The sequence below is a fragment of the Diaphorina citri genome, unplaced genomic scaffold, assembly GCF_000475195.1.
Source record: "Diaphorina citri unplaced genomic scaffold, Diaci psyllid genome assembly version 1.1 scaffold46, whole genome shotgun sequence".
NCBI classification, from domain to species: Eukaryota; Metazoa; Arthropoda; class Insecta; order Hemiptera; family Psyllidae; genus Diaphorina; species Diaphorina citri.
In genome coordinates, this window is record NW_007377483.1 from 313,356 (window position 1) to 341,196 (window position 27,841).

Sequence of the window (27,841 nt, forward strand, 5' to 3'; positions counted from 1 at the left end):
AACAAATCTATTCTATTCTATTCTAATTATTTCGCAATATTCTATTCTCTTCACATTATTCACAATCAAAGCTATGCTATGCTACACCTACGTAGTACTCAAAGCTTACTCGCGAAGTTCAATAAACTGTTACGTAAGCTCAATTATTCTTCGAGTACACCTACAGTATGTAATAGAAGTTCTGTGCCCTTTTATGTTTTGAATGCCTGAAGATTTTTCCAATTCTTAAGGCAATTTCCCAAAGGACCGGCCAAAAAAAAAAAGGAATAGGTACTGGTGTTGGTTGTAGCGTGTTCGATTGATTAGAATCACGTCCAAGCTGCGGCTGCGTGCGTTTGCGTACGTACTTACGAGGTAGCGATATAGCGGCAGGCAAAAAATGACCGGTAACTCAAAAACAGGAGCAGAAGGCAAATTTCAATGGTAAAGGGGCTTCTGATTCGAGCCGTTTAAACAAGGTGTCTTTTATTCTATTTTCGGAGTAGGACCGGGGTGCGATGACGCTGTGATCGCCCCTGACCTGACGTAGTTAATAATATCTAACCTACGTGTGGGGAAATACCGAAATTTATACATCCTTATGGGATTTTACATTGTAATACGTCGTCTCTAATGAAGAGTGCCTGTTCGGCCTTGACTTCGGGGGGTCAGAGATGTAGGAGGGGAAACATCATTGTTTCGTGTACCGTGTGCCCGGGATTAGGGGAGTCTTCAGTGACCGCGTGCCACTGAGGGTGTCTTCCGGGATTATTTGCTTGTGAATTATCAAAGTGTGATTATTTGTTTTTTACTTACTTCCCTTTTTGTGGATAAGAATTATTTTACAAATCTGCCGTTGTTGGGGTACTCTTCCTTCATGTAGGATTTTGTTAAATAAATTTCCATTCACTTGATTGATTGTTCTGTGTTTTCCAAACTACATTCGATCGAAGTTGATTCAGTTTGGTTTTCGGAAATCGAAGTCACCTCAGTATTAAGGAGCATGATAGCGCCCCGCCCTGCCAAGTCGAAAGAGTTTTACAGCGCTACCTAAGAGATATTTTACGCCACAGAGAAAGTAGCTGTCTTCAGGTATGTTTACATCTACCATCAGACTGTAAAACCGACCATAAGGAAGAGTTAGAAATCAGAGAAGTTGAGAAGTTTCATTGTGAAGAATAATATGATTTATCATCGCCCAAGTACGTAGAGACCACTTACGTAAAATCCCAAGTGTTAGCATTTAGTAATAGCGTTTCAAAGTTTAAAACGCGATTTTCTCGAAATGAGAAAAGGTGGACTCCCATCTTTTTTCCCGTGGGGTCTTCATATGTGTAACAGCAGATTACCTTAGATTTTAGCATTTTAGCTTTTTTCAAGACCAAAACCATTAAAATCGACTGCTTTTCGTGTTATGAGCTTTTCGTGTTTTGCCTAAAAAAAGTCCATCCGGAAGTGTCCACTTTTAGAACTGGACTATTCAAATAAAGATGATGGTTTCCCACCTGTGATAGAAGAGGAACATAAAGAAGAAGACTTACCATACCTACCTACATAATGGAGCAGTTGCAAATGGGTAAAAATTATAAATAAATGGTCGATTCCTATGTAAAAAGTTGGGAAAGTCCAAATCCGAGGTCAAAACTCCGAAAAAATAACTGTAAAAGGTCGAAAATTCAATTTTTAATTGCCGTTCTAATGAAAAATTTGTTTGTTTGTTTTTCAGAAAGGACAACTTCCATGATGTTCCGATGGACACTCGCACTGACCTTGACCTCTCCAACAATAACAACACGAAAACCAAACCGGACCAGAATGAGACAAGCCAAGACACAACTCGCACGTTCAAATCCGCACTACCCCAGGTGAGTTGAAGTTTTTGGCGTTCAACGTGTTACCTTAAGGTCAGCTTAATCCCATACAAAAAAGGTAGCGCCAATATGCAAGCACGCTTGCGGAGAAGCAGAAAGAAATGTGCAGAAACGTATGCGCACAAACACATTAATGTGTTGCCTGCAAGGGAGCTTTGCTCGGGACATTTGATATGACGTCATCGTGCACGGGAGCGTATGCCGTGACGTCAAAGTTCACGATTTACCGCTATTTTTTAAATCGATTTATCTCGGGATCTAGAAGTATACAAAAAAGTCCTGGCTTAGGTGTAGGGGCTAGACAGCCCTAAAGGAATCTAAAGGATGGGTTAGGCTTATACGAATCTGCGACCTTAAGATGTGTCCACATATAGTCGACCGAGCGTCGACTAAACAGCCCTAAAGGAATCTAAAGGATGGGTTAGGCTTATACGAATCTGCGACCTTAAGATGTGTCCACATATAGTCGACCGAGCGTCGATCGATGTCGACTGACACACACACACACTACCTCGACAACATACACTCACCCACAAAATTACTTGGACACTTCGAAAAATGTCCATAACGTCACTTCTACCTTTTCAATTCGGATGATATTACTAGGGGACATCCCAAATATTGTTTTCAATCATAGGTATGTGCTACATTTTGTTGGCCAAAATGCTCATTAAATTTCATTTTTATGGCCTTTCCTCATTCAAGCCCTTTCAGTAAAAATTCTGCTATCCTGGAAAATCGCGTTTTTCTTCCTCTAGTGAGTGATTATTGTGCTCGTTTTTGATAAATTGCTTTTAGACAGCCCTAAAGGAATCTAAAGGATGGATTAGGCTTATACGAATCTGCGACCTTAAGATGTGTCCACATATAGTCGACCGAGCGTCGATCGATGTTGACTGACACGTCCACACTACCTCGACAACATACACTCACCCACAAAATTACTTGGACACTTCGAAAAATGTCCATAACATCACTTCTACCTTTTCAATTCGGATGATATTACTAGGGAACATCCCAAATATTGTGTTCAATCATATGTGCTACATTTTGTTGGCCAAAATGCTCATTATATTTCATTTTTTATGACCTTCCCTCGTTCAAGCCCTTTCAGTAAGAAATCTGCTATCCTGGAAAATCGCGTTTTTCTTCCTCTAGTGAGTGATTATTGTGCTCGTTTTTGATAAATTGCTTGAGAATATGTCCGGGTACCCTTTTAAGTGTTCTGATTTAAATCTGGATGCTGTGGAGGTAACCTAAGCCGTGTTTTTAATATTGATGAGGGTAACGTGTCCGTTACGTTGCCCAGAAGTTCAATGTCAATCAAAGTACCATCCAATATGTTTTCAGGAGGTTCCATGATGATGAGGGTAACGTATCCTTTAATACGTTGCCCAGAAGTTTAATGTCAATCAAAGTACCATCCAATATGTTTTCAGGAGGTTCCATGATACTGGATTTTTCAAGTAATTTTGTGGGTGAGTGTAGATTCACCTCGTCGATCAACCATCTTTGGACTCTTTTGGACACAAATTTATTTGTAATTTCCATTCGGAAACGGTTTCCTTTTGCAACCATGTATTGAGGTTTAGACAAGGGGTAACGTCTCCTTATTTCTATAATAATGTTTTCAAAATTTGTTATGTACCTATCTTTATTATATTATGAAATAAAGAGATGTAAATGTTTTTTTTTTTTTTTTTTTTTTTTTTTTTTTAAATTTTTTAAACTGAGTGTAGATTCACCTCGTCGATCAACCATCTTTGGACTCTTTTGGACACAAATTTATTTGTATTTCTGACTTTATTAACAATTAACAGTGTATTAACAATACAATAAAAATTGAATTGAATTGAATTGTATTTTCCATTCGGAAACGGTTTCCTTTTGCAAAAACTGAATCCTTGATTTGGTTAGGAATACAGCACTGGAATCTTGGATTTGCATAAATAATGTTTAACTAAGTCTACTTGCAATGATGAATAATTGAATACCTATGTACCATGTACCTACATACATGGATAAGTACTTACCTCCAATAATTAAACATCAAAGTGATCTACTTAGGAAATCCTTCATGTTTTGGGTTTTCCTCTTGTCCTTCCTTTTTCCTTCTAGATTTCAGCAATCAAATTCAGCAAAGACTGGAAACGACACCAACAACAACGGTGGACAAACAATTTTCTCCCACCTGATCGCCTTATTTGTGGGTTCCCTTTCCATTGTTTCTACTGACTGGCGCTGGAAAAATGCTGAATGCTGACTGATGTCTGTCGAATGCCTTCGAGTAACCTAGATACACTCACGCGGCCTATATTCTTCATGTCGCCGACGATATACTGTCCCTCTTCAGTAACTGATGAGACTGAATTGTCTTACTCAGAAGTCTGGTGTGAAAGGCTGAAAAGTATGGCGTGAAATACTCAAAAGTTTGCTGTGAAAGACTCAAAAGTCTGGTGTGAAAGACACAAAAGACTTTGTGGAAAACTCAAAATTCTGATGTGAAAGACTCAAAAGACTTTGTGGAAAACTAAAAAAATCTGATGTGAAAGACTCAAAAGTCTGGTGTGAAAGTCCAGAGATCAAAGTTGCAAAGTCGTCCAGAGTGCCAAGTTGCAAAGTGTAGAGGACTAGGGACCTGAAGAGGCAAATGTGAATGACACTGAATGGGCGAGAACACTATTAGGGAGAGACTGAAATGAAATAATATCAGCTGGAACTATGGAGACAAGGGGGAGAACGGGTTGGGGGAAGGAGGAGGAGGAGGAGGAGGAGGAGAAGAAGAAAAAGAAAAAGAAGAAGAAAGGAAGAGGAAAATGTAAAGGGAAGAGGATGAGGAGAAGGTTGGGGAAAGTAAGGAAAGGGAATTCTTAGAGAGAAAGGTGAGGAGGAGGAGGAGGACGAAGAAGAAGAAGCAAAAGAAGATGAAGAAGAAGAAGAAGGAGAAGGAGGAGGAGGAGGAGGAGGAGGAGGAGGAGGAGAGTATTTGCCTCCACTAACCGGAAGATGTGTAAAGACGTAATAATATTACTTTTATTGAACAATATTAACAAAGTGAGATTAATAACAATTGGAAAAGCAAAATGACAAACATGAAATATACAAAGTAATAAATTCAAATTTTGCTAATCAATTGTTTGTTTTCCTATAAAGTATTATGCTTATTAGAGAAGAGTATTATGCATTTTCATTTTGAGAACTCTCTCACTTCACTCTCTACAGTCTCTGCACATCTCAATAATTTTTTGTACCTATCTATTGTGTATTTTATTTATTTAAATTTATTCTGGTGATTTTTTTGTATCTACATATGTAGGTATGTATTTGACCCAGAATCAATACATATAGGTATAGTACCTAAAATACTCTATCAGCTATATACTTACGAGTTTAGGTTAGTATGTCACGTGTCACATAGGTACCTATCTACCTATGTGCTATGTGGTAGATTGTTGTAGGTACCTATTACCTAGGTCAGAGGTTCTCAAACTGGGGGGGCGTGGAGACAAATCAGGGGGGGCGCTCGTACACACTACCTCGACAACATACACTCACCCACAAAATTACTTGGACACTTCGAAAAATGTCCATAAAATCACTTCTACCTTTTCAATTCGGATGATATTACTAGGGGACATCCCAAATATTGTTTTCAATCATATGTGCTACATTTTGTTGGCCAAAATGCTCATTAAATTTCATTTTTATGGCCTTTCCTCATTCAAGACCTTTCAGTAAAAATTCTGCTATCCTGGAAAATCGCGTTTTTCTTCCTCTAGTGAGTGATTATTGTGCTCGTTTTTGATCAATTGCTTGAGAATATGTCCGGGTACCCTTTTAAGTGTTCTGATTTAAATCTGGATGCTGTTGAGGTAACCTAAGCCGTGTTTTTAATTGATGAGGGTAACGTGTCCGTTACGTTGCCCAGAAGTTCAATGTCAATCAAAGTACCATCCAATATGTTTTCAGGAGGTTCCATGATACTGGATCTTTCAAGTAATTTTGTGGGTGAGTGTATATAGATTCACCTCGTCGATCAATCATCTTTGGACTCTTTTGGACACAAATTTATTAGTATTTTCCATTCGGAAACGGTTTCCTTTTGCGAAAACTGAACCCTTGATTTGGTTAGGAATACAACTGGATTTGCATCTTGGATTTGCATAATCTTGGTAGGTATTCCTTGGTAGGATAGGATAACCTTGGTAGGATAGGAATCTTGGATTTGCATAAATAATGTTTAACTAAGTCTACTTGCAATGATGAAAAACTACTTACATGGATAACTACTTACCTTCAATAATTAAACATCAAAGTGATCTACTTCGGAAATCCTTCATGTTTTGGGTTTTCCTCTTGTCCTTCCTTTTTCCTTCTAGATTTCAGCAATCAAATTCAGCAAAAACTGGGAAACATAATTATCATGATTTCCAGTCTAAATAGCGATCTACTTCAATTCTTCAATACAATAGGTAGCAATTAAGGGTAAAGATAAATATCTACTACTAATTAAACCGATATCAATTAAAATACTTACCTAGAATACCTATACCTACCTAATTATATTGTTTAAAAAATCATAGAATACAAAGCTTTACAGAAAGACAGACAATACAACTTTATATACGTTTTAATACTTCCTTTTTCAGTAGTAGCTACTTTAATCGAGTAGCGACCAGTGGCGGCATTACCAGTGTCAGTGTACAAAAATTATTGCAATATGAAAATTGATTGAAAAGGAGGTACTTATGTAGTAATGTTGGGATAATACGTACGTACATAGTTGTGAAAAAGCTCTGCATTTGGTGAAAATTTCACCATATATTTAATATTTAATATCTACCTACCTCAGTGTTTATAGAATAGAATAGAATAGAATATACCCTGTTTATACTGCCAGAATGAGACTGAAAAGTCCCTTTACTCCCGCAGTCTAAACAAGGTTTTATGTATTTGGAACAAAATAGGTGTGTTTTTTATAAATTAAAACCTTGCTTAAATTAAAAATTTATAGAGGAAGAAGATCATTTTTGACAGAGTGTAATACTGATTATTTGCATGACCCTCTCTACGAGTATTTCCTCTAATGCAGAAAATATTGTTATTCCAAAATTACAAAAAATGAGACATAATTATGGAAATTATGGGGGGGGACATACCTAGGTAAGGGGGGGGACATAGCTACCTACATAATTATCTACGTATCTACCTACCTATGATGAGTAGATAGGTATGTAGGTACATACATAGGAAGATACAACACATAGGCACGTGTTTTGTTTTCCTATAGGTAACTAAGAAGTATAGTAAAATCTATTTCATGTATTCAAGTAGAGATAACTATTGAAAATTACTCAAATTAGCCATAGGTAGGTAATTTGGATGAGGACCTTAAAAATAAGTTAGGTAGGCACTCAATTTATTTATCTACTACACAAAATTTTCCACCTTCAAATAAATCTAAGGACGGTACTACCTCAATCAAATAAAATCCTACTAATGTAAATCTCAATCATGATTTATCTGTGGTAAAGTTGAGATCTTCTTCACAATTTTTGTGGATATCACAGCATTTCTAAGAGCCTTCTGTACTATTTCTGACATATCTATAATTTTTCTTTTTACTCTGGTCCTCACGAGCCTGAGTGCACCCCGAACTCCAAGCACAGAGCCGAATAAAACCTCAGCCCCGCCGGGAATCGAACCCGGACCTCCTGCGTGCAAGACTAGTGTGATACCCACTCGGCCACAGAGGTCTATGTCTGTGTCCTGTGTCCACAGAGAGCTATGTCCACACATAGTCTTATGTCTGTGTCCTGTGTCCACAGAGAGCTATGTCCACACATAGTCTTATGTCTGTGTCCTGTGTCCACAGAGAGCTATGTCCACACATAGTCTTATGTCTGTGTCCTGTGTCCACAGAGAGCTATGTCCACACATAGTCTTATGTCTGTGTCCTGTGTCCACAGAGAGCTATGTCCACACATAGTCTTATGTCTGTGTCCTGTGTCCACAGAGAGCTATGTCCACACATAGTCTTATGTCTGTGTCCTGTGTCCACAGAGAGCTATGTCCACACATAGTCTTATGTCTGTGTCCTGTGTCCACAGAGAGCTATGTCCACACATAGTCTTATGTCTGTGTCCTGTGTCCACAGAGAGCTATGTCCACACATAGTCTTATGTCTGTGTCCTGTGTCCACAGAGAGCTATGTCCACACATAGTCTTATGTCTGTGTCCTGTGTCCACAGAGAGCTATGTCCACACATAGTCTTATGTCTGTGTCCTGTGTCCACAGAGAGCTATGTCCACACATAGTCTTATGTCTGTGTCCTGTGTCCACAGAGAGCTATGTCCACACATAGTCTTATGTCTGTGTCCTGTGTCCACAGAGAGCTATGTCCACACATAGTCTTATGTCTGTGTCCTGTGTCCACAGAGAGCTATGTCCACACATAGTCTTATGTCTGTGTCCTGTGTCCACAGAGAGCTATGTCCACACATAGTCTTATGTCTGTGTCCTGTGTCCACAGAGAGCTATGTCCACACATAGTCTTATGTCTGTGTCCTGTGTCCACAGAGAGCTATGTCCACACATAGTCTTATGTCTGTGTCCTGTGTCCACAGAGAGCTATGTCCACACATAGTCTTATGTCTGTGTCCTGTGTCCACAGAGAGCTATGTCCACACATAGTCTTATGTCTGTGTCCTGTGTCCACAGAGAGCTATGTCCACACATAGTCTTATGTCTGTGTCCTGTGTCCACAGAGAGCTATGTCCACACATAGTCTTATGTCTGTGTCCTGTGTCCACAGAGAGCTATGTCCACACATAGTCTTATGTCTGTGTCCTGTGTCCACAGAGAGCTATGTCCACACATAGTCTTATGTCTGTGTCCTGTGTCCACAGAGAGCTATGTCCACACATAGTCTTATGTCTGTGTCCTGTGTCCACAGAGAGCTATGTCCACACATAGTCTTATGTCTGTGTCCTGTGTCCACAGAGAGCTATGTCCACACATAGTCTTATGTCTGTGTCCTGTGTCCACAGAGAGCTATGTCCACACATAGTCTTATGTCTGTGTACCTATTTTTCCAAGTCCCAAGCCGCCTATATGGCGTCCTATTTTTGGTCAAAAATTTCCTATCTTAGAATGCTCCCCGTGTAATAAAGAATCATAAAAAGTATGAAAGAAAAATTGATTTTTTTTTGAAGTTCGAAGCAACATTGACTTTGGTTGATATCTGGATGAGTGCCTGTTCGATTTTTAACAAATTGTTACAGTCGCGTCCTTGGACCATATCGGTAGCATACCAAATTTCATCGCTCTACGACAAACAGAGGTGGTCTTCCATACTTCATAAGGGTTCCAGTCGATGTCGATCGACTTCAGTCGACTAGAGTGTAGTGTAAATGCAGTGTAATGTAGTGTAGATGCAGTGATTACATTGTAGTGTAGATACCGTGTAGTGTACCTACAGTCTGTAGACGCATCTCAAGTTACAAACTCAAAGGTCAGCGCTGTGTGACCTTTGAAGCTCTAATCCTGTAAAAACTTTTTTCACAACCTAAACTTTTTTTATTCGAGGATACATACATACATACATACATACATATATTCTACTTCTACTACACATTTAAATAAATAATTTATTACTATTACACTTAGTAGCTACGGTTCCTATTGTACAATACATACGTACAAATGAAGTAATGAAGTCTGGCTGTGGCCTGACCACATTGCAGGAATTTCCGAGTTTTTATGGGCCTTATCGTTTGTGCTGGCTTGAGCCGTAAAAATCTTCGCTTGATGGATTTTGATAAGCCACTCGGAGGTAGGCCCACCATTTGGTTTGGTGTGGTTGAGTTTGACTTTGTAGGATTGTATAGGACGGCAGGGTTAGAGTCTTCGGCTCTGTGCTTGTAGTTTGCAGCAAAAAATTACATTTATGTTGCAGTCGAGTCAGAGAGTCCACTGACCTGCTGTGTCCACAAGTCCACACATAGTCTTATGTCTGTGTCCTGTGTCCACAGAGAGCTATGTCCACACATAGTCTTCTGTGTCCTGTGTCCACAGAGAGCTATGTCCACACATAGTCTTATGTCTGTGTCCTGTGTTCACAGAGAGCTATGTCCACACATAGTCTTATGTCTGTGTCCTGTGTCCACTGTCCACAGAGAGCTAGGTCCACACATAGTCTTATGTCTGTGTCCTGTGTCCACAGAGAGCTATGTCCACTCATAGTCCTATGTCTGTGTCCTGTGTCCACAGAGAGCTATGTCCACACATAGTCTTATGTCTGTGTCCACAGAGAGCTATGTCCACACATAGTCTTATGTCTGTGTCCTGTGTCCACAGAGAGCTATGTCCACACATAGTCGACGGCCGTCGATTGATGTCGACTGAAACCGTCCACACTGCCTCGACAACATAGATTCATCTCGTCGACCGACGGCGTCGCCTATGGGTGGACACAGCATTGAAATCCAGGTTTAACAATCACTTATTATTTCATTAAGTGGTGTACCACTTACTGAAATACCAGTGGTATACTTATAACAAACTTATAAGTAGTGGGGAGAGTGAGAAAAAAACCGTAGAGAGGAACTTTCATACGTCACTGGTTTTGTTATTGACTATATTCAGTCTATAGAACCAGTGGCTGTTCAGTTCAAGTATATGTGTGGTGATAATATTGTGGTCTAAAGTTACGTAACAAACCATGTTATGATCTTCATATTCTGCTATAGCTATAGGCTATAGGTATAGATATCTCTACTGCAGATTCCCCTAGTTAGTCCTTCTAGAACTAACAGTGTAGGTATTATAAAGATAAAGGGTGACCATTATCTCATTATCTCTGGATTTAGGCCGCCAGCTTAGTCAGCTTGGAAGGTAGCGTCTTGTAAGCGCTATTTCTCGGTTTCGATTTCCAGCCCGGGGCGGATTGTATCCAGATAAGGTTCGTTCTCGGAACGGCTGGCTTTCTCCTATCCTGTCTCCCTTCTCTCTTCGCTTTTGGGACGATAAGACCTCTGCCAAAATATCTTTTTACTTTATATTAGGTACTAATTTTATATCAGACCACCCTAATTTTTTCAATACCTAGGAGCTAGGAGCATTTTCTTTTTTGTCTTATCGTCCCGAAATCGAAGAGAGAAGGAAGACAGGATAGGAGAAAGCCAGCCGTTCGGAGAACGAACATTATCCCATCAGGATATAACTACTTACATGGATAAGTACTTACCTCCAATAATTAAACATCAAAGTGATCTACTTCGGAAATCCTTCATGTTTTGGGTTTTCCTCTTGTCCTTCCTTTTTCCTTCTAGATTTCAGCAATCAAATTCAGCAAAAACTGGAAAACATAATTATCATGATAGCAATCTACTTCACCTGCAATCTACTTTAATACAGTAGGTAGCAAGGGTAAGGATAAGTATCTACCTACTACTAATTTAACCGATATCAATTAAAATACTTACCTAGAATACCTATACCTACCTACCTAATTATATTGTTTAAAAAATCATAGAATACAAAGCTTTACAGAAAGACAGACAATACAACTTTATATACTAAGCTGGCCAATCTGAAACTAGAACCTAATGGACTTTCTACAAGTTAGTAGCCATGACTGTGAATATCATGTATTCATCAATGTGCTGATTTTTAACAATCTACGAACTTGGCAGCACCATTTCTACAAATATAATTTATTCCTCTTAACTGCTGGGTTTTTCCGCTATGAAATTATGTCGGGTTTCCCAGATTTCACCTAGGATGAGATTTTTTCTGAGATACACTGTATGGTCGGTACCTACAACACCTGTAACACCCTATATATTCTACGAGTATTTATTGTTTTACGACCTGGGTATGGTTGTACTTATGGTCATTTGTGAACATCTTAGAAACTTGGAATCTAGACAACGAAATGATTCCCTGATGATTCTTACAGATAGTTAGGTATCCAGTTGCATCACCCGAGACATGGTTATTTATGAAAAACGATATGGCGAGTTTAGAATGCACATTGAACACAAACTGATTTGCCTTGAAAAAGTCATGAAATTCTGCGGGAATCGAACCCGCGGCCTAGCGTTTACAAGGCAGACGCACTACCAACTAAGCTAACTAGACTGGGAACCTCATCTTTAAAGGACTTTCTTGAATAAAATCTTTCAATTACCAATTATTACCTATCGACAAGTAATTAGTATTAGTACCTGTAAATTTATTATTTATTAGGCTGGCCAATCTGAATCTAGAATCTGATGGACTTTCTACAAGTTAGTCAAACTTTTTTGCGGTCAAACTTTTTTGACTTGGCGGGGCGGAGCGCTGCCGTACTCCTTAATTCATCAATGGGCTGATTTTTAACAATCAACAAACTTGGCAGCACCATTTCTACAAATTAATATAATTTACCTATTCCTCTTAACTGCTGGGTTTTTCCGCTATGAAATTATGTCGGGTTTCCCAAATTTCACCTAGGATGAGATCATTTCTGAGATACACTGTATGGTCGGTACCTACAACACCTGTAACACCCTATATAGGTATTCTATGAGTATTTATTGTTTTACGACCTGGGTATGGTTGTACTTATGGTCATTTGTGACCATCTTAGAAACTTGGAATCTTAGATAGGTAACGAAATGATTCCCTGATGATTCTTACAGATAGTTAGGTATCCAGTTGCATCACTCAAGACATGGTTATTTATGAAAAACGATATGGCGAGTTTAGAATGCACATTGAACACAAACTGATTTGCCTTGAAAAAGTCATGAAATTCAAGACATGGTTATTTATTGGAAAACGATATGGCGAGTTTAGAATGCACATTGAGCACAAACTGATTTGCCTTGAAAAAGTCATGAAATTCAAACCAGGAAAATGAGCTCGACACAACAAGAAATAAGGAAAAAGAAGAATATAAATGAAGACGATATACAAAGAAAAGAAGAACAACAACAAAAGAAAAGAAGAGTAAGACCAATCACAGTAACAAAGATGATGACAACTTGATCTTACTGTGATAAACATTCTCTGATACAATAACTTTTGTAGAAAGAACAAAGACCAATAGATTGATAGGTATACTCGTTAGATGCTAAAGGCATAAATGTTATCACTACTATGCGGAAAACACAACAACAAAAGAAAAGAAGAGTAAGACCAATCACAGTAACAAAGATGATGACAACTTGATCTTACTGTGATAAACATTCTCTGATACAATAACCTAGTCATTTGTAGAAAGAACAAAGACCAATAGATTGATAGGTATACTCGTTAGATGCTAAAGGCATAAATGTTATCACTACTATGCGGAAAACAAACGAAATGATTCCCTGATGATTCTTACAGATAGTTAGGTATCCTGTTGCATCACTCAAGACATGGTTATTTATGAAAAACAATATGGCGAGTTTAGAATGCACATTGAAACAAACTGATTTGCCTTGAAAAAGTCATGAAATTCAAACGAGGAAAATGAGCTCGACACAACAAGAAATAAGGAAAAAGAAGAATATAAATGAAGAAGATATACAAAGAAAAGAAGAACAACAACAAAAGAAAAGAAGAGTAAGATCAATCACAGCAACAAAGATGATGACAACTTGATCTTACTGTGATAAACATTCTCTGTTCAGTTCTCTGATACAATAACCTAGTCATTTGTAGAAAGAACAAAGACCACTAGATTGATAGGTCATAGGTATACTCGTTAGATGCTAAAGGCATAAAATGTTATCACTAGGTACTATGCGGAAAACAGGTGTTGGGAAATCTTCAGATAATAAGTCAATAGCTGTTATTAGTTATTAAAGTAGATAAATACCTGCTATAATTACTCAGAAGAAACTAAGTAGGTATACCTACCAACTGTGTAATACATAATTATGAACTCAAACTCTCAAGCTAATTATTAATTTTACTATACTATCTAATTCAAATACATTCTAACTAATGAAAAGAATACAACTTACCTTTAATTTTCTTATTAGTTTATTACCTAATAATAGTGCCTTCAAGGACACTATTTATCAAAGGTAAAGGCTTAACTTAACTCTCAATTTCAAATAATAAATTAGATTGTAGATGTGTGAAACAGAATATTGAATTCAATTAAACTGCAAAAGATTATACGTTTTGCAATATTCGCTGAATTGCGCAAAAACTTTGCAAAAAGCAACATCAGCTAGTGCGGGAATGTATGCATTCTGTTAAAGCATCATATACATACTTATTATAATTTTATTCTATGCATAGGTACATTTTCATACAAAGTACAAACATAAAATTAATAATGTATTCATCATTTTATTATAATTTCTGTACGGTGTTGAAATTATACCGGGAGGGTTGTTATAAGTTATAAAGCATCAGCTAAAATAATTCAGGTATTTGGGACCTTTTTTTCAGTGAAATACCCCATTAATTGTTGGGGTTTTCGAATATTTTCGATGAAATTTCACAAACATGTCCACTATCTAGGACATTTTGTCTTTTAGATAAAATCCTGAATGCGGGCCTAACTGAAGAATTAGGTATGTACTAGGTATTTCTATTTTCATAACAATTCTATTTTTACTTCCTTTCCCGACAAGTTAATACTAATCCTAGTTATTCGTTTACTATAGAGACCTTTTTACTGGACCCCCTGTATATTTGCTAATGATATTTTACTCAAACATCCAGTATATTTTTCCACATTTAATTACTTCCTTTTTCAGTAGTAGCTACTTTAATCGAGTAGCGACCAGTGGCGGCATTAGCAGTGTCAGTGTACAAAGATTATTGCAATATGAAAATTGATTGAAAAGGAGGTACCTACTTATGTAGTAATGTTGGGATAATACGTACGTACATAGTTGTGAAAAAGCTTTGCATTACCACAAAGAATTAATGATTCGGATGCCCAGTGCATAAACCTCGAGAAGGTCATCCTTGTCAGCTTGTCAACATTGAAGATTTGAATCATCTGAAGAGTATCTTCAATCAACATCCTAACTTCAATCGACATCTTACCTACATACTCGTAATTATAATCACATTAATTATGTAAATTAGTTACCACAAAGAATTCAATCCAATTCAACAGCCTGACATCTCAACCCTCACGAACTCCCTTTTCCCTTAATTCCAATTCTTCGCTGATAGTATATAAAAAGGTTAATAGAATAATAGATGATCTATTCTATGCCATTCCATTCTCTGCTTAAAACTGCAAGTTTTCGGCCTTGACTGTTACGCATCCTTGTTGGATTCTATGCATGTCAAAGGCTTTTTGTAAATCAAAGTTCATTAATGCTATTCACTGCATCGTATGTTCTTCTGGAAATCCTAGTGATTCTAGTAATAGTATCTGTTACAATGGGTTTGATAGTATCTGGTATAATGAGTTCTAGAGGTGTCATTAATGGGTTTTTCTTTACGTGTCATGCCGGCAGACATATTAGTTATCACACGGCACACTGCGCGCATCACTACAATGTATTTGTAATGCTCAAAGCCAGTATTGGTGTATCATGTATGTTATTGGTGTATCATGTACGAGTTATTATTATTATTATTATTATTATTATTATTTTTAATGAATGGTTACGTTCGTCATGTGATTGTTTCTCTCCTACTTCTCTTTCTTCTGCTCCTCCCTCTCCTCCTCCTCCTTTTCCTTTTCTTCCTCCTCCTCCTCCTCTTTATTTGAATTCATCTCAGCCCAATTTTCATTTGATTTCCGCCCGTCCGCGCTACCTTCTGTGGAACAAAATCTGCCAACGAATCCTACGATGAATGGTTGTTTCTTTCTTCTATCTAGGAAATCCAGGATGTAGTTCAAGATTGATTTTAGAAGAAAAGATTGATGAAGATACATACCTACTATAAGAAGATATTGATAAGATGATAAGTTTTGACACAGGACTAGAAAGATTTGGAGAAACTGATAATTTCAATGTTGAGTCAATCGTTTCTTCTTACAAAAACTCAAGATACCTTCTTACAACTTAGTTGTGAACAGTGTTTCACAGGTAAGTAGGTATCTACTAATGAAACCATAAAACATAAAATTAGTTAGACTGATAAATTAATAGAAAGACTAAGTCGGAATAAATTAATCTATGCCAATATTACAACTAATGATTATAATTTAAAAATACACAATTGACAGGTTTTATTCAACAAGGACTCGAAGTCAAATATCGAAATTAAAAAAAAGTAAAAAAAAAAAAAAAAAAAAAAAAAAAACAAAAAAAAAACCCCCAAAACCTTTTTATTTAAAAATTTTTAAAAAAAAAAAATCGATAAAAAGTACCTACATACCTATTTATGTACAAATTTTGAGGATTTTTAACAAAAACTCGCTTATTTTGACGAAGAATGGAGTTATCAACATGATTCTTTTATAAACTGATTTCCAAAAAAAATCCGCATTATCAAAGCCGTTTTACACAAAAAGGGACCTTCTTATCTGAAAGTTGTCAATTTACCTATTAACCGGCAGGTGCTTCGAACTCTAAACGTTCGCGCGCCTCCCGGCACGCTTGATCCTATTATATTGTGGTCTACAAGACCCTTACAAAATGTAAATAAAGTTAGGCCCTCTTCTATCAAAGCCCTCATGATGTGGTCTATACAAAGTATGTCATGTGGCAATCTAACCTTCACCTTTTCCTTACGATGCCTCAATGGTGAATGTTGATGGTGCATGATGTTTACACTGCGCAGTGCTGGATACACACATGATATCATGGGAGACCTTCCACCTTTTCCTTACGATGCCTCAATGGTGAATGTTGATGGTGAATGATGTTTACACTGTACAGTGCTGGATACACAGTATAAGAACGGGGGATTAAGGTTGGATTCTTATGCCGGCAACCCATACTGAGACCGTCCGACTTTGGTCTGTCAGACCACCGTGTGTAGACAAAAGATTCAGTCTTCAGACCGTCTGAAGGACACAGAAGTCAGAGACTTTTTCCGCCTTACATGTTCAGCGGTCTGACAGACTTCTGAACACTAGAGGGGGTCAGTTTCCAGGAATTAATTTAGGTAAGTTTGTACAAATCCCAAAACACTTCGCGGGCCACAAAAATGGTCTGGCGGGCCACATGTGGCCCGCCGGGCTGCTAGATGGAAACCCCTGACCTAGTTGGTAGGTAGGTACCTATATTTAGGTATGTAGGAATTTACATTTACATTTTAATAGGAGATAAGTACGACACTGCAGGCAAAGTAGGTACCTAATAAGGTAAGAATAGGTACCTACCTCTGGAATTTTCTAAGTTATGTGTGTAACTTAAATCATACTGTCTGGAAGACAATCGCACGGAACTTGTGTGGCAGGAAAAGCTTCAGACCCTAGTCTCCCAGACCGTCTGAAAAACCTAGGTCTCGAGCTTTTTCACACATGTTCCGTGTCAGACAGTCTGACTGTGAGACGTGATCGGCATAATACCTAGATAAAGTATTTCCTACAATACTTCACATCCTAAAACTATAGAAGAAAGAAATAAAATTGTTCCATATTTAAATATATTTTACATAAAAAAGTACGTAGGTACCTACCATCTTGTTGACAAAAGGCTCATATCACTCTTGAGACTTATTGAGAGAGAGAGAGAGAGAGAGAGAGAGAGAGAGAGAGAGCATACCTATAACGTTCGTCTTGGAATTTTTCTCTTCAAAATGACGATGAAGTAGAAATGTTTCAAAATGGCGTAGGCGTCAAGAGTTATGAGGTGAATACTGATTCTCCAACACACTCGTAGACGCTAGATAATAAATATACAGGGTGCGCCAGAAAAACACTGACAACGGCTCAGGGGTAGGTAGATCCCATCATTTCCAACAAAGTTCCCTGTTGGTTCCAGTGTTTTTCTGGCGCACCCTGTAGATACCTACCGGTGGGGAAATGCTATACACATTGAGTAAGCAAAGTGAAGAAACGTTGTACGTGGTTGGTATTTGAATGGGCTCTCAGTGTGTGACATATTGTTAGAATTCTGGCTCTTGGAGCTGCAATATAAATAACATTCCGAGGATATTTTTTGAGGCTGGCTGAAACCAAGAGGTTCTAAAATGATTCCTCTTTTCTCTTTCCTTCTGACTTGGCGTTGAAATTTTCACCGCAGATGTTTTATTGGGAGATTTCAATACTTTTTGCAGTTAGTATTGAAATCTCCTCTCATCAGGTTTTCATATTATTTGGAAGTCTTTTTCAGTTCTTTCTTTTTGCATGTGTTTTTGGGGGAATTCATTACTTTTTTTTTGCATGGATAACGTCTGAACTTCAGCTTCAGTGATTGAAAATCTTGATTTTTTTTTGAAATCTCCTCTCATCAGGTTTTCATATTATTTGGAAGTCATTTTCAGTTCTTTCTTTTTACATGTGTTTTTGGGGGAATTCATTACTTTTTTTTTGCATGGATAACGTCTGAACTTCAGCTTCAGTGATTGAAAATCTTGATTTTTTTCCTTCCTGGTTTCAGATCTTGGCATCCTCCGCTAAGAACATGCTCCTGTTTACCTACGGCACTACCCTGGGTCTGCCCACCACTTTCTTTTTACATGTTTGTGTTTTTGGGGGAATTCATTACTTTTTTTGCATGGATAACGTCTGAACTTCAGTTTCAGTGATTGAAAATCTTGATTTTTTCCTTCCTGGTTTCAGATCTTGGCATCCTCCGCTAAGAACATGCTCCTGTTTACCTACGGCACTACCCTGGGTCTGCCCACCATTGCCATTCCTGTCCTATCCGCCTCTGATGGGGATGATAGAGACCCTTACCTGAGTCTGACCCGATCCCAGATTTCCTGGTTTAGTAAGTAACCAAATAATTGATTGATCGCATAGGAATAACTAAAAACTCAAATAGTGGACGCTTTTCGGGGGCTTTTTTTTCTTTTCTGAAACCGACTTTACAACTTTCATACGCTTTTACATTTCGAATTAGTTTCACCCTCAACTTATCAAATAATTGATTGATCGCATAGGAATAACTAGAAACTCAAATAGTGGACCCTTTTCGGGGGCTTTTTTTTCTTTTCTGAAACCGACTTTACAACTTTCATACGCTTTTACATTTCGAATTAGTTTCACCCTCAACTTATCTTTGTAATGATGAGGGGACATTTTAAGAGTTTTTTTACTTTCTATTACCTATACAAAGTAGTGTGAAAGTATTGTAATTGGTCCAATCGGGCAATAAGTCCAAAGTTGAAAAATCGGGAAATGAATGGGAATATCCGTCTCAGGGTCCCTGAGTTCTTTTATATTCCTGAACGCGGGGCCTCTCTCCTAAATCTGGAAAAGCAAATTGAATTTTTAGTTTAGTGTAGGCCAGCCTAGTTAGCTTAGTTGGTAGTGCGTCTGCCTTGTAAGCGCTAGGCCGCGGGTTCGATTCCCGCCCGGGGCGGATAAACTCAAATAGTGGACCCTTTTCGGGGGCTTTTTTTTTCTTTTTCTGAAACCGACTTTACAACTTTAATACGCTTTTACATTTCGAATTAGTTTCACCCTCAACTTATCTTTGTAATGATGAGGGGACATTTCAGGAGTTTTTTTTTTACTTTCTATTACCTATACAAAGTAGTGTGAAAGTATTGCAATTAGTCCAATCGGGCAATTAGTCCAAAGTTGAAAAATCGGGAAATGAATGGGAATATCCGTCTTAGGGTCCCTGAGTTCTTTTATATTCCTGAACGCGGGGCCTCTCTTCTAAATCTGGAAAAGCAAGTTGAATTTTTAGTTTAGTGTAGGACTTTAAATGAAATTCTATTGTATTCACAACTTCCTTATTCTATTCTATTCTATTCCAGGCAGTATCAATCTGATCTGCGTCCCCCTAGGGTGTCTCATGTCAGGGTCCCTCACTCAACCGTTCGGCCGAAAGCGTAGTATGCTCTTCATGAACATCCCCTACCTGCTGGCCTTCCTCCTGTTCGTTCTGTCACGGAATGTGACCACCCTGTATACGGCCCTGGCTCTTACCGGCCTCACGGGCGGCCTAATGGAGGCCCCGGTAAGTGGAAACGGCGGACCCTGTAGGCAGTGTAGGTAATCGATTCAAAACCTTTAGACCCTGGTGCTCTTCTTAAGTTTTAACGCCTGTTTGTATATTGGAAGCGTAGACGTAGCCAATTTTAGTAGAGCAGATTTGCCTGCAAAATCAAACCTAATGTGAGAATGATACACACCGCTCACAATCTATAGAAGAAGTTAGTCGCGCGACTCCAGTTTGAGAGGTCTCTATCATATGACTTGGCGGGGTGGAGCGCTGCTCTACCAAGCCCCTTAATTCATAATGTAGGTTTGAACTTTCGGGCAGCATAGGGTGATTACTCTTCACACTTGTCGTGAGTTTCATCCGATTTTTTTCCGAATGTCCTGTAAGGTAAAGTAATTTAAATGAGAGTGCTCCCACAACACACGACACGATTTTTTACCGTACAATTGATGGGACGGGCCTTAACCTCTATCCAATCTGCCTCTAGGTTCTCACATACGTGGCCGAAATCACTCAGCCTCACCTGCGAGGTATCCTAAGTGGTAAATTAAATTCCACTCTTTTACCTATCTTCTTCGTCTTTTATTAAATAATCATTTAGTACGCGATTGTACACAAATGGTAGGTCACTCATCACTCATCAAAATGTTTCAATTTAACAAAATTTCAATTTTATTTTAACTGTAAAAGTGTATCCACACATAGTCGATGGCCGTCGAGCGATGTGAATTGAGTTTTTGCGGCCCTCGGGTGCCCTAAGGTTGGACAACCCTGCTCTAGAAAGAAGTTAGTCGCGCGTCTCCAGTTTGAGAGGTCTCTATCATATGACTTGGCGGGGCGGAGCGCTGCTCTACCAAGCGGGCAGCATAGGGTGATTAGTGATTACTCTTCACACTTATCGTGAGTTTCATCCGATTTTTTCCGAATGTCCTGTAAGGTAAAGTAATTTAAATGAGAGTGTTCCCACAACACACGACACGATTTTTACCGTACAATTGATGGAACGGGCCTTAACCTCTATCCAATCTGCCTCTAGGTTCTCACATACGTGGCCGAAATCACTCAGCCTCACCTGCGAGGTATCCTAAGTGCCATAGCTTCCCTGGCCGTCATCTTCGGCCAGACCTCCCAGCTACTACTGGGCTCCTTCCTGTCATGGCGCACAGTGGCCATTATTAACATGGCCTTCCCCCTGATATCGGCCATCATACTGTTCTTCATTCCGGAGAGCCCTCATTGGCTGATCAGTAAGTTGACTCCGCCTAAAGGGTTTCTTTGAAGGCCACTCAAGAGACCGTCTGATAGACCTAGGTCTGAGTGTGAGTGGCCGCCATTAGCCTTTGAACCGCATACCTATTTTTCCAAGTCCCAAGCCGCCTATATGGCGTCCGATTTTTGGTCAAAAATTTCCTATCTTAGAATGCTCCTCGTGTAATAAAGAATCATAAAAAGTATGAAAAAAAATTATTTTTTTTTTTTTGAAGTTCGAAGCAACATTGACTTTGGTTGATATCTGGATGAGTGACTGTTCGATTTTTACCAAATTTTTACAGTCGCGTCCTTGGACCATATCGGTAGCATACCAAATTTCATCGCTCTACGACAAACAGAGGTGGTCTTCCATACTTCATAAGGGTTCCAGTCGATGTCGATCAACTTCAGTGGACTACAGTGTAGTGTAAATGCAGTGTAATGTAGTGTAGATGCAGTGATTACATTGTAGTGTAGATACCTTTTAGTGTACCTACAGTCTGTAGACCCATCTCAAGTTATAAACTGAAAGGTCAGCGCTGTGTGACCTTTGAAGCTCAAATCCTGTAAAAACTTTTTTCACAACCTAAACTTTTTTTATTCGAGGATCTAAAATGAAACGTAATATTAAAACTGCTTTCCTCTAACCTTCTGAAGTTTTCATTTTATTTATTTAATTATTTTTATTTATTTGTTTTTAAGTCTACAAACCGCGTTTGACTCCCATGAAACTTCTGTACCAAAGGCTTAGTTTGGCAAAGTCGATAAAAATGCCAACCCCTTTCTGAAAAACTAAAAAAGTCAAAGTTTTCATTAGTGTTAGATTTGAATAAACTGTTTTTGGAAACTTTAGGATGTGTTTTAGTTTTAGTGGAGTTGAGTTTGAATTTCTGTTTTCGTGGGTTTTTGACCCAGTTTTCCATTTTTGTGTTAGTTTTCATGAAATAATCCTCTGACATGGTTTGTGAACTTACTACACGGTAAAACTGAAATCCAAAATCCCTACTGTATAGGACTCTATTCTACGTCAGGGCCGTATGCAAGAGGCCTAATGTTTCCTCTCTATTCCAGGTCAGGGCCGTATGCAAGAGGCCTCGGCCTCGCTGTGTTGGTTACGAGGGTGGGTGACGCCGGACAAGGTTCAGACAGAACTCAGCCAGATCACCAAGGCTATTGAAGAGTCCGAATTGAAACGCCTTGGCAAGGACGGTCAGAGACGGCCAAACTATCGCATGTATATGCGTCGGACGTTCCTGCTACCGTACGCTATTGTGACGCTGGTCTTCTTCATCGGACAGTTTGGCGGACTTACAACTCTGCTCACCTATGCCGTAAGTATTTGGAAAGTGATTTTTCCATGTAGGTACCTAATTACTAGAGCCCGGATAATATGCACGGAAAAAGGACAAAATAATATGCAAATATCCACCAAAATTAGTCTAAAATATGCACGAAAGTTATGAATAGACGCTCGCCTGGTAATCAGGAAGGCGTGGTCGAGGTATGAAATTCTATCCCCAACATTGTTTGAGAATTTCATTACAATAACAATAATATCTACCTTAGTTTTTTTTTTTTTTTTTTTTTTTTTTTTTTTTTCCTCTTCCATTATTTCAACTCCAAAATCCATTGTTTTTTCCGTCTTTCAAAGGATACCCTATCTTATCAGAGGAAAAGATCATAGAAAGTGATATTTTCAACCTCGATCATTTCAACTATCCCCGGTCCCAATTAGTTGAAATAAGCGAGGTTCTACTGTATAGAAATTTTAACCCCTCTTTGTCTTCTGTCCCACAGGTGGGCATTTTCGAATCCCTCCACGTAACCGTTAACCCTTACATCGCCACCCTGCTGCTGGGTCTGAGTGAAATGTCTGGAGCACTTCTATGCGTCTGTCTCGTCCACTACACGGGTGAGTATTTCAGAGTCCTGGTTTCGATGCTCTGAACTAGCTTACATTTTTTTTCAAATACGTATTCTGCAAATGTAATAGAAAGTCGTGTGATGTTCACACCAGATTTTTTGTAGGTAGATATTACCATTTTCTCAAAAAGTGCTTGCGTACCTTCACCCCACTGCGAACCTTTGCCCCACCCTACGCTATATGAGAGCCACTTTTCCACCTTGTGCGCTTAGTCCGGTATCCGGATGCCGGATGGGTGACCATCTGGGCAATCGTGTACTGACGGCTTTTCTCGGCTCCACTCGGACTTGGCGAAGTCTATGTGAGGAGATGGAGTAGCTTGTTGCCGAATAGAGGGTGAAACCCACGTCCCTGAAAACCTTAACAGTTCTAAAGAAGTTGTGTTTTCCTTCCAAAAACGGAGACAATTTTCTGAAGCTCAACTCTCTCTTCTGAAGACAATTTTCTGAAGCTCAACTCTCTCTTCTGAAGACAATTTTCTGGAGCTGAACTCTCTCTTCTGAAGACAATTTTCTGAAGCTCAACTCTCTCTTCTGAAGACAATTTTCTGAAGCTCAACTCTCTCTTCTGAAGACAATTTTCTGAAGCTCAACTCTCTCTTCTGAAGACAGTTTTCTGAAGCTCAACTCTCTCTTCTGAAGACAATTTTCTGAAGCTCAACTCTCTCTTCTGAAGACAATTTTCTGAAGCTCAACTCTCTCTTCTGAAGACAATTTTCTGAAGCTCAACTCTCTCTTCTTAGATGCAGTGCAATACCTAGTCCTAAATTAAAATGGACGCGGCACATAAGGGATCAGGAAGAGACCGCCTTAACTCTGAAGATTAGTTTCCATCTTTCGGCGTGGTAGAACCTGTAACTCACTTTCAAACTCGGTTTACTCTGTACTAACTGTGGTTGGGTGTTTACTCTGTACTAACTGTGGTTGGGTGGAAGAGCTCCTTTTGGAGAATCCTGCCACATTAAATCTTCTTCTTCTTCTTTTGCTTTGCCATGTTCCCGTTCAAACGGGGTCGGCATTTTTCGTCAGCCTTTTCCAATCAGGAGAGAGAGGGGAAAGAGAGAGAGAGAGAGAGAAGAGGAGAGGGAGGGACGGGGAGGGAGGGAGAGAGAAGGAGAAGAGGAGATTGAGAGAAGGGGAGAGAGAGGGAGAGAATGAAAGAAAGGATCAGGAGAGGCGTAGATATAGAGAATAAGGGAAAAGAGAGGTGGGAAGAGTAAGATAATGAGCAGGGAATTTCAAAATATGGCACTAAAAAACATGGCAATATGGCACTTATTTTGGGAAAATATGGCATTTATTTGTCAAAATATGGCAAAATATGCATTTTTTTCAAGAATCAGAGGCAACTACCTACCTATTTCAAATTCTTCCTTGAAACGTCAAATAAAAATTGAATTTTGAAACTTTTAAAATAATTTTTCGCTGTTTTGACTTCAGATTTGGATTTTTGAGGACTTTTCACCTTTCATGCTAAATGTTTTCCCAAATGCATAACCACTATTTAAGTACGGTTCTTCTTCTTTTTTTTTTTTCAATTTTTTTCTTTGTTCTTAAAGTTTTATATTTTACCCAAAAATGCTTAAAATATGGCAAAATAAGCAAAAAAGTAAGCATTGTTAGGCTTTTTATGGCATTTTTCATGGCAAAATAAGCCTTTTTAGGCTTTTTATGGCATTTTTCCAAATTTTGCTAAAATATGGCGAAATAGTATGGCGCCATGGCAACATGACATTTGAACTTCCTTGATAGTGAGAGAAGGGGAAGAGATGGAGAGGAGAGTAGGGAGAGGGAAATAAAGGGAAAAATCCATCACGCTTGAGGGAATAAAAATGAGATATTATTTATAGGGTTAAAAAAAAGGGGGGGGGGGGGTCAAGGGAGAAATAAAAACTCGTATGTAGACCTAGTAAAAAAAAGGGGGGGGGGGGAATTGATCAAAGGGAGAAATAAAAACTCGTATGTAGATCTAGACCAGTGTTTCTCAAAGTGTGTGCCGCCAGATTTTGACCAATACAAAACTGATTTATAAAGAAAGACCACAGGCCAAACAAATCGGGGAAAAAGTTCATGTTCTTCGTATAGGTAGGTAGGTACCTACATTTTTTTTTTGTGTGTGTGTTTTTGGGAGGCGTGTCCTGCCGCGGAAAAATTAAGCTCTTTTGAAAAGTATGCCGCGGTGGCGACAACTTTGAGAAACTCTGACCTAGACTATCGTTGGGTTGGATTGTTCTGCTAGATGAGCTGAATACCAGTTGTGGATATGAAGTATTCACTACTAGAGCTGAATTCCTGTTGGGGAAAAAGTTAAAACAGATTCACCGTTTCCTGGTAGTCAACTAGGCCTGAAGGCTGAAAAATTCCTAAAAAAGAGAAAAGAAGAGAACTACAAGAAATTGAGGGAAGAGGTTTAGTTCAGTAGATGAAGAAGGAGGAGTAGGAGGAGGTGCAGGAAAAGAAGAAGAAGGAGAAGAAGAAAAGGGGGAAAGCAGGAGAAGGGAAGGATAAGAAGAAAGAAAAGAAGTATAAAAAGAGGAGAAAAAGAGAAATGAGAAGAAAAGGATGTGTACATTTCGAGTGCAATATCGAATCTAAACCTAGTTACTTTTAGCATACAAACCAATACCTTTTGGCTGTCTTGAGGGGGGATAGAGAGAGAGGCTCTCTCTCTATCCCCATCTCTCTCTCCTTCCCCTCTCTGTTCCTCCCTCCCACCTCTAATGCTAACTGTTTATCCCTTTTACAAGCAATGACCCTTCCCCCCTCTCCTTCTCTTCATTCCCACCTTCTTCCCCCTCCCCTATCAAAAATGACCTTGTACGAGAAAATTGAAAATGCCATCAGAATTTCTCGGAAAAAAAATGGCCATATTGCGTAGAATGTCTTCCTTTTCTTCTTCTTCTTCACCTCCTCCTTCTTCTTCTTCGTCTGCTCCTCCTCCTCCTCCTTCTTCTTCTTCGTCTGCTCCTCCTCCTCCTCCTTCTCCTTCTTCATCATCTTATATAACCTACTTCTAAATTATAAATTTGTCATCCACTAAATCTTTGCCCTTCAGTGGAACAAAAAGTTGTACTCATCAACTAAAATGAAACGAAGAAAAACGATTTAACTTTTTCCGAACTTCTTGGAAAAAAAATCTCAGATCTTCTCAGAAGAAAAATAAGTAATAATAATACACTTGTTTTTCTCGCTAAAAACGACGACTTGCTGTGATTAAAAAAGAAGAGATGCTCGAAAAAAAGACGGAGGAGAATAAGAAGAGGAAGAAGACGAAGAAGAAGGAGGAGGCGAAGAGGAAAAATATTTAGAAGAAAAGGAGGAGAAGAAAAGGAAGGAGAAGGAGGAGAAGAGGAAGAAGAAGAAGAAGAGGAAAAAGACGACGACGAAGAAGAAGGATTAGGAGGAGGAGAATAAGAAAAAGAAAACGAAGAAGAAGGAGGAGGAGAAAAAAAAAGAGAAAAACATGCATAATTAAATCCTCGTGGAGAAGATTTATACACGTGCTGGATTTATGTTCGTATAAATGTATACAACTATAATTACGTTTGTATAAAGTTTGCAATGGTAACGAAGTTCTAAGAAGTGGAGAAAACAAGAGAAAAGCTAAGGGAGATGGCAGTTTCCCAGAACATTTTACAAAGTAATATCGTAATAATAATTATGTGATATATGTACTTACCTAACTGTAAACAGAACCATTTAGTACACACCTACGAAATAGAGAAAAGAAAGAAGAACCAGCCAAAGAAGCACAAGAAGGAGAGGAAGAGAAGGTAATGAAGAAGGAGGGGGAGGAGGAGAGGAAAACTGGGAAAAAGAAGGAGATATTGAAGAAGAAGAAGAAGATTTGTAGCCCCAATAGAAACTTGATAGGTATCTCCACTAAGAAATTTTGCCTCTCCAGTCTTCACAATTCTCCACCAGATTTTAAAGAACAATGCACATTGCATACATAATAAAGATATGAGGCGTTCATTAAAAAAATATTCTCCTATTCACAGGTTCTTTGTGAGGTTGTGAGGAGGCCGGTAGCTTGTTGCCAAATAGAGGGTAAACCCCCCGCCACTACAAACCTCAGCATACAGTGACTTTAAAACACTATCAAACAAATAAACAAGCAAAGTTTAGCTCATACCGTTCCCGAGATATTGTTAAACTAGACCGAAAACCGCCAAAAAGTGGTAAAATGCCGCCAACCAATGCACCGATCTGAACCAAAAGCTTTGTGTCGCATCCTTGTCACATTTGACAGCTACATACCAAATTTCAAGTCTCTAGCTCTTACCGTTCTCGAGATATTTTGTTTACAGACAGACAGACACACAGACAGACACACAGACACACAGACACACCCACGGACCAATGGCTGAAACTTTGGATTTAGGCTCTAGGGACCTCAAAACGTGTTTTGGCACTAAAAACTGACCATCGAAATTTTGACCCGATTACATTACTTTCCTTTCTATAAAAGGAAAGTATTTTTTTTTTTTTTTTAAGGAAAGTAAAAATGGTGTTTTGGATTATTATTCTGAAATCCAATTTTATCTAGTGTAAGAGGCCCTGATAACTTTGGGGGGATTACAAATACGAATAGGGATGTGAAGGGGAGAAGGAGGGGAAGAAGGTAAAGAAGAATAAGGAATGGAAGGAGGGAAATAAGAAAGAAGAATAAGGAATGGAAGGAGGGAAATAAGAAAGAAGAATAAGGAATGGAAGGAGGGGAATAAGAAAGAAGAATAAGGAATGGAAGGAGGGGAAGAAGGTAAAGAAAAAAACAGGTAGATAAGAGAAGA

The 27,841-nt window shown here is 38.7% G+C and overlaps 1 protein-coding gene across 1 annotated transcript; it reads left to right on the top strand.

Moving 5' to 3' along the window:
- Nucleotides 1-1,711: 1,711 nt before the first annotated feature.
- On the top strand, nucleotides 1,712-23,087 carry LOC103514991 (solute carrier family 2, facilitated glucose transporter member 6-like). The gene is made up of 6 exons (XM_026827715.1): nucleotides 1,712-1,844; nucleotides 18,539-18,689; nucleotides 19,687-19,889; nucleotides 20,911-21,121; nucleotides 22,197-22,456; nucleotides 22,923-23,087. Exons 1-6 carry the CDS (start codon nucleotides 1,731-1,733, stop codon nucleotides 23,070-23,072), a joined length of 1,089 nt encoding a protein of 362 aa, XP_026683516.1. The 5' UTR covers nucleotides 1,712-1,730; the 3' UTR covers nucleotides 23,073-23,087.
- The last annotated feature ends 4,754 nt before the right edge of the window (nucleotides 23,088-27,841 follow it).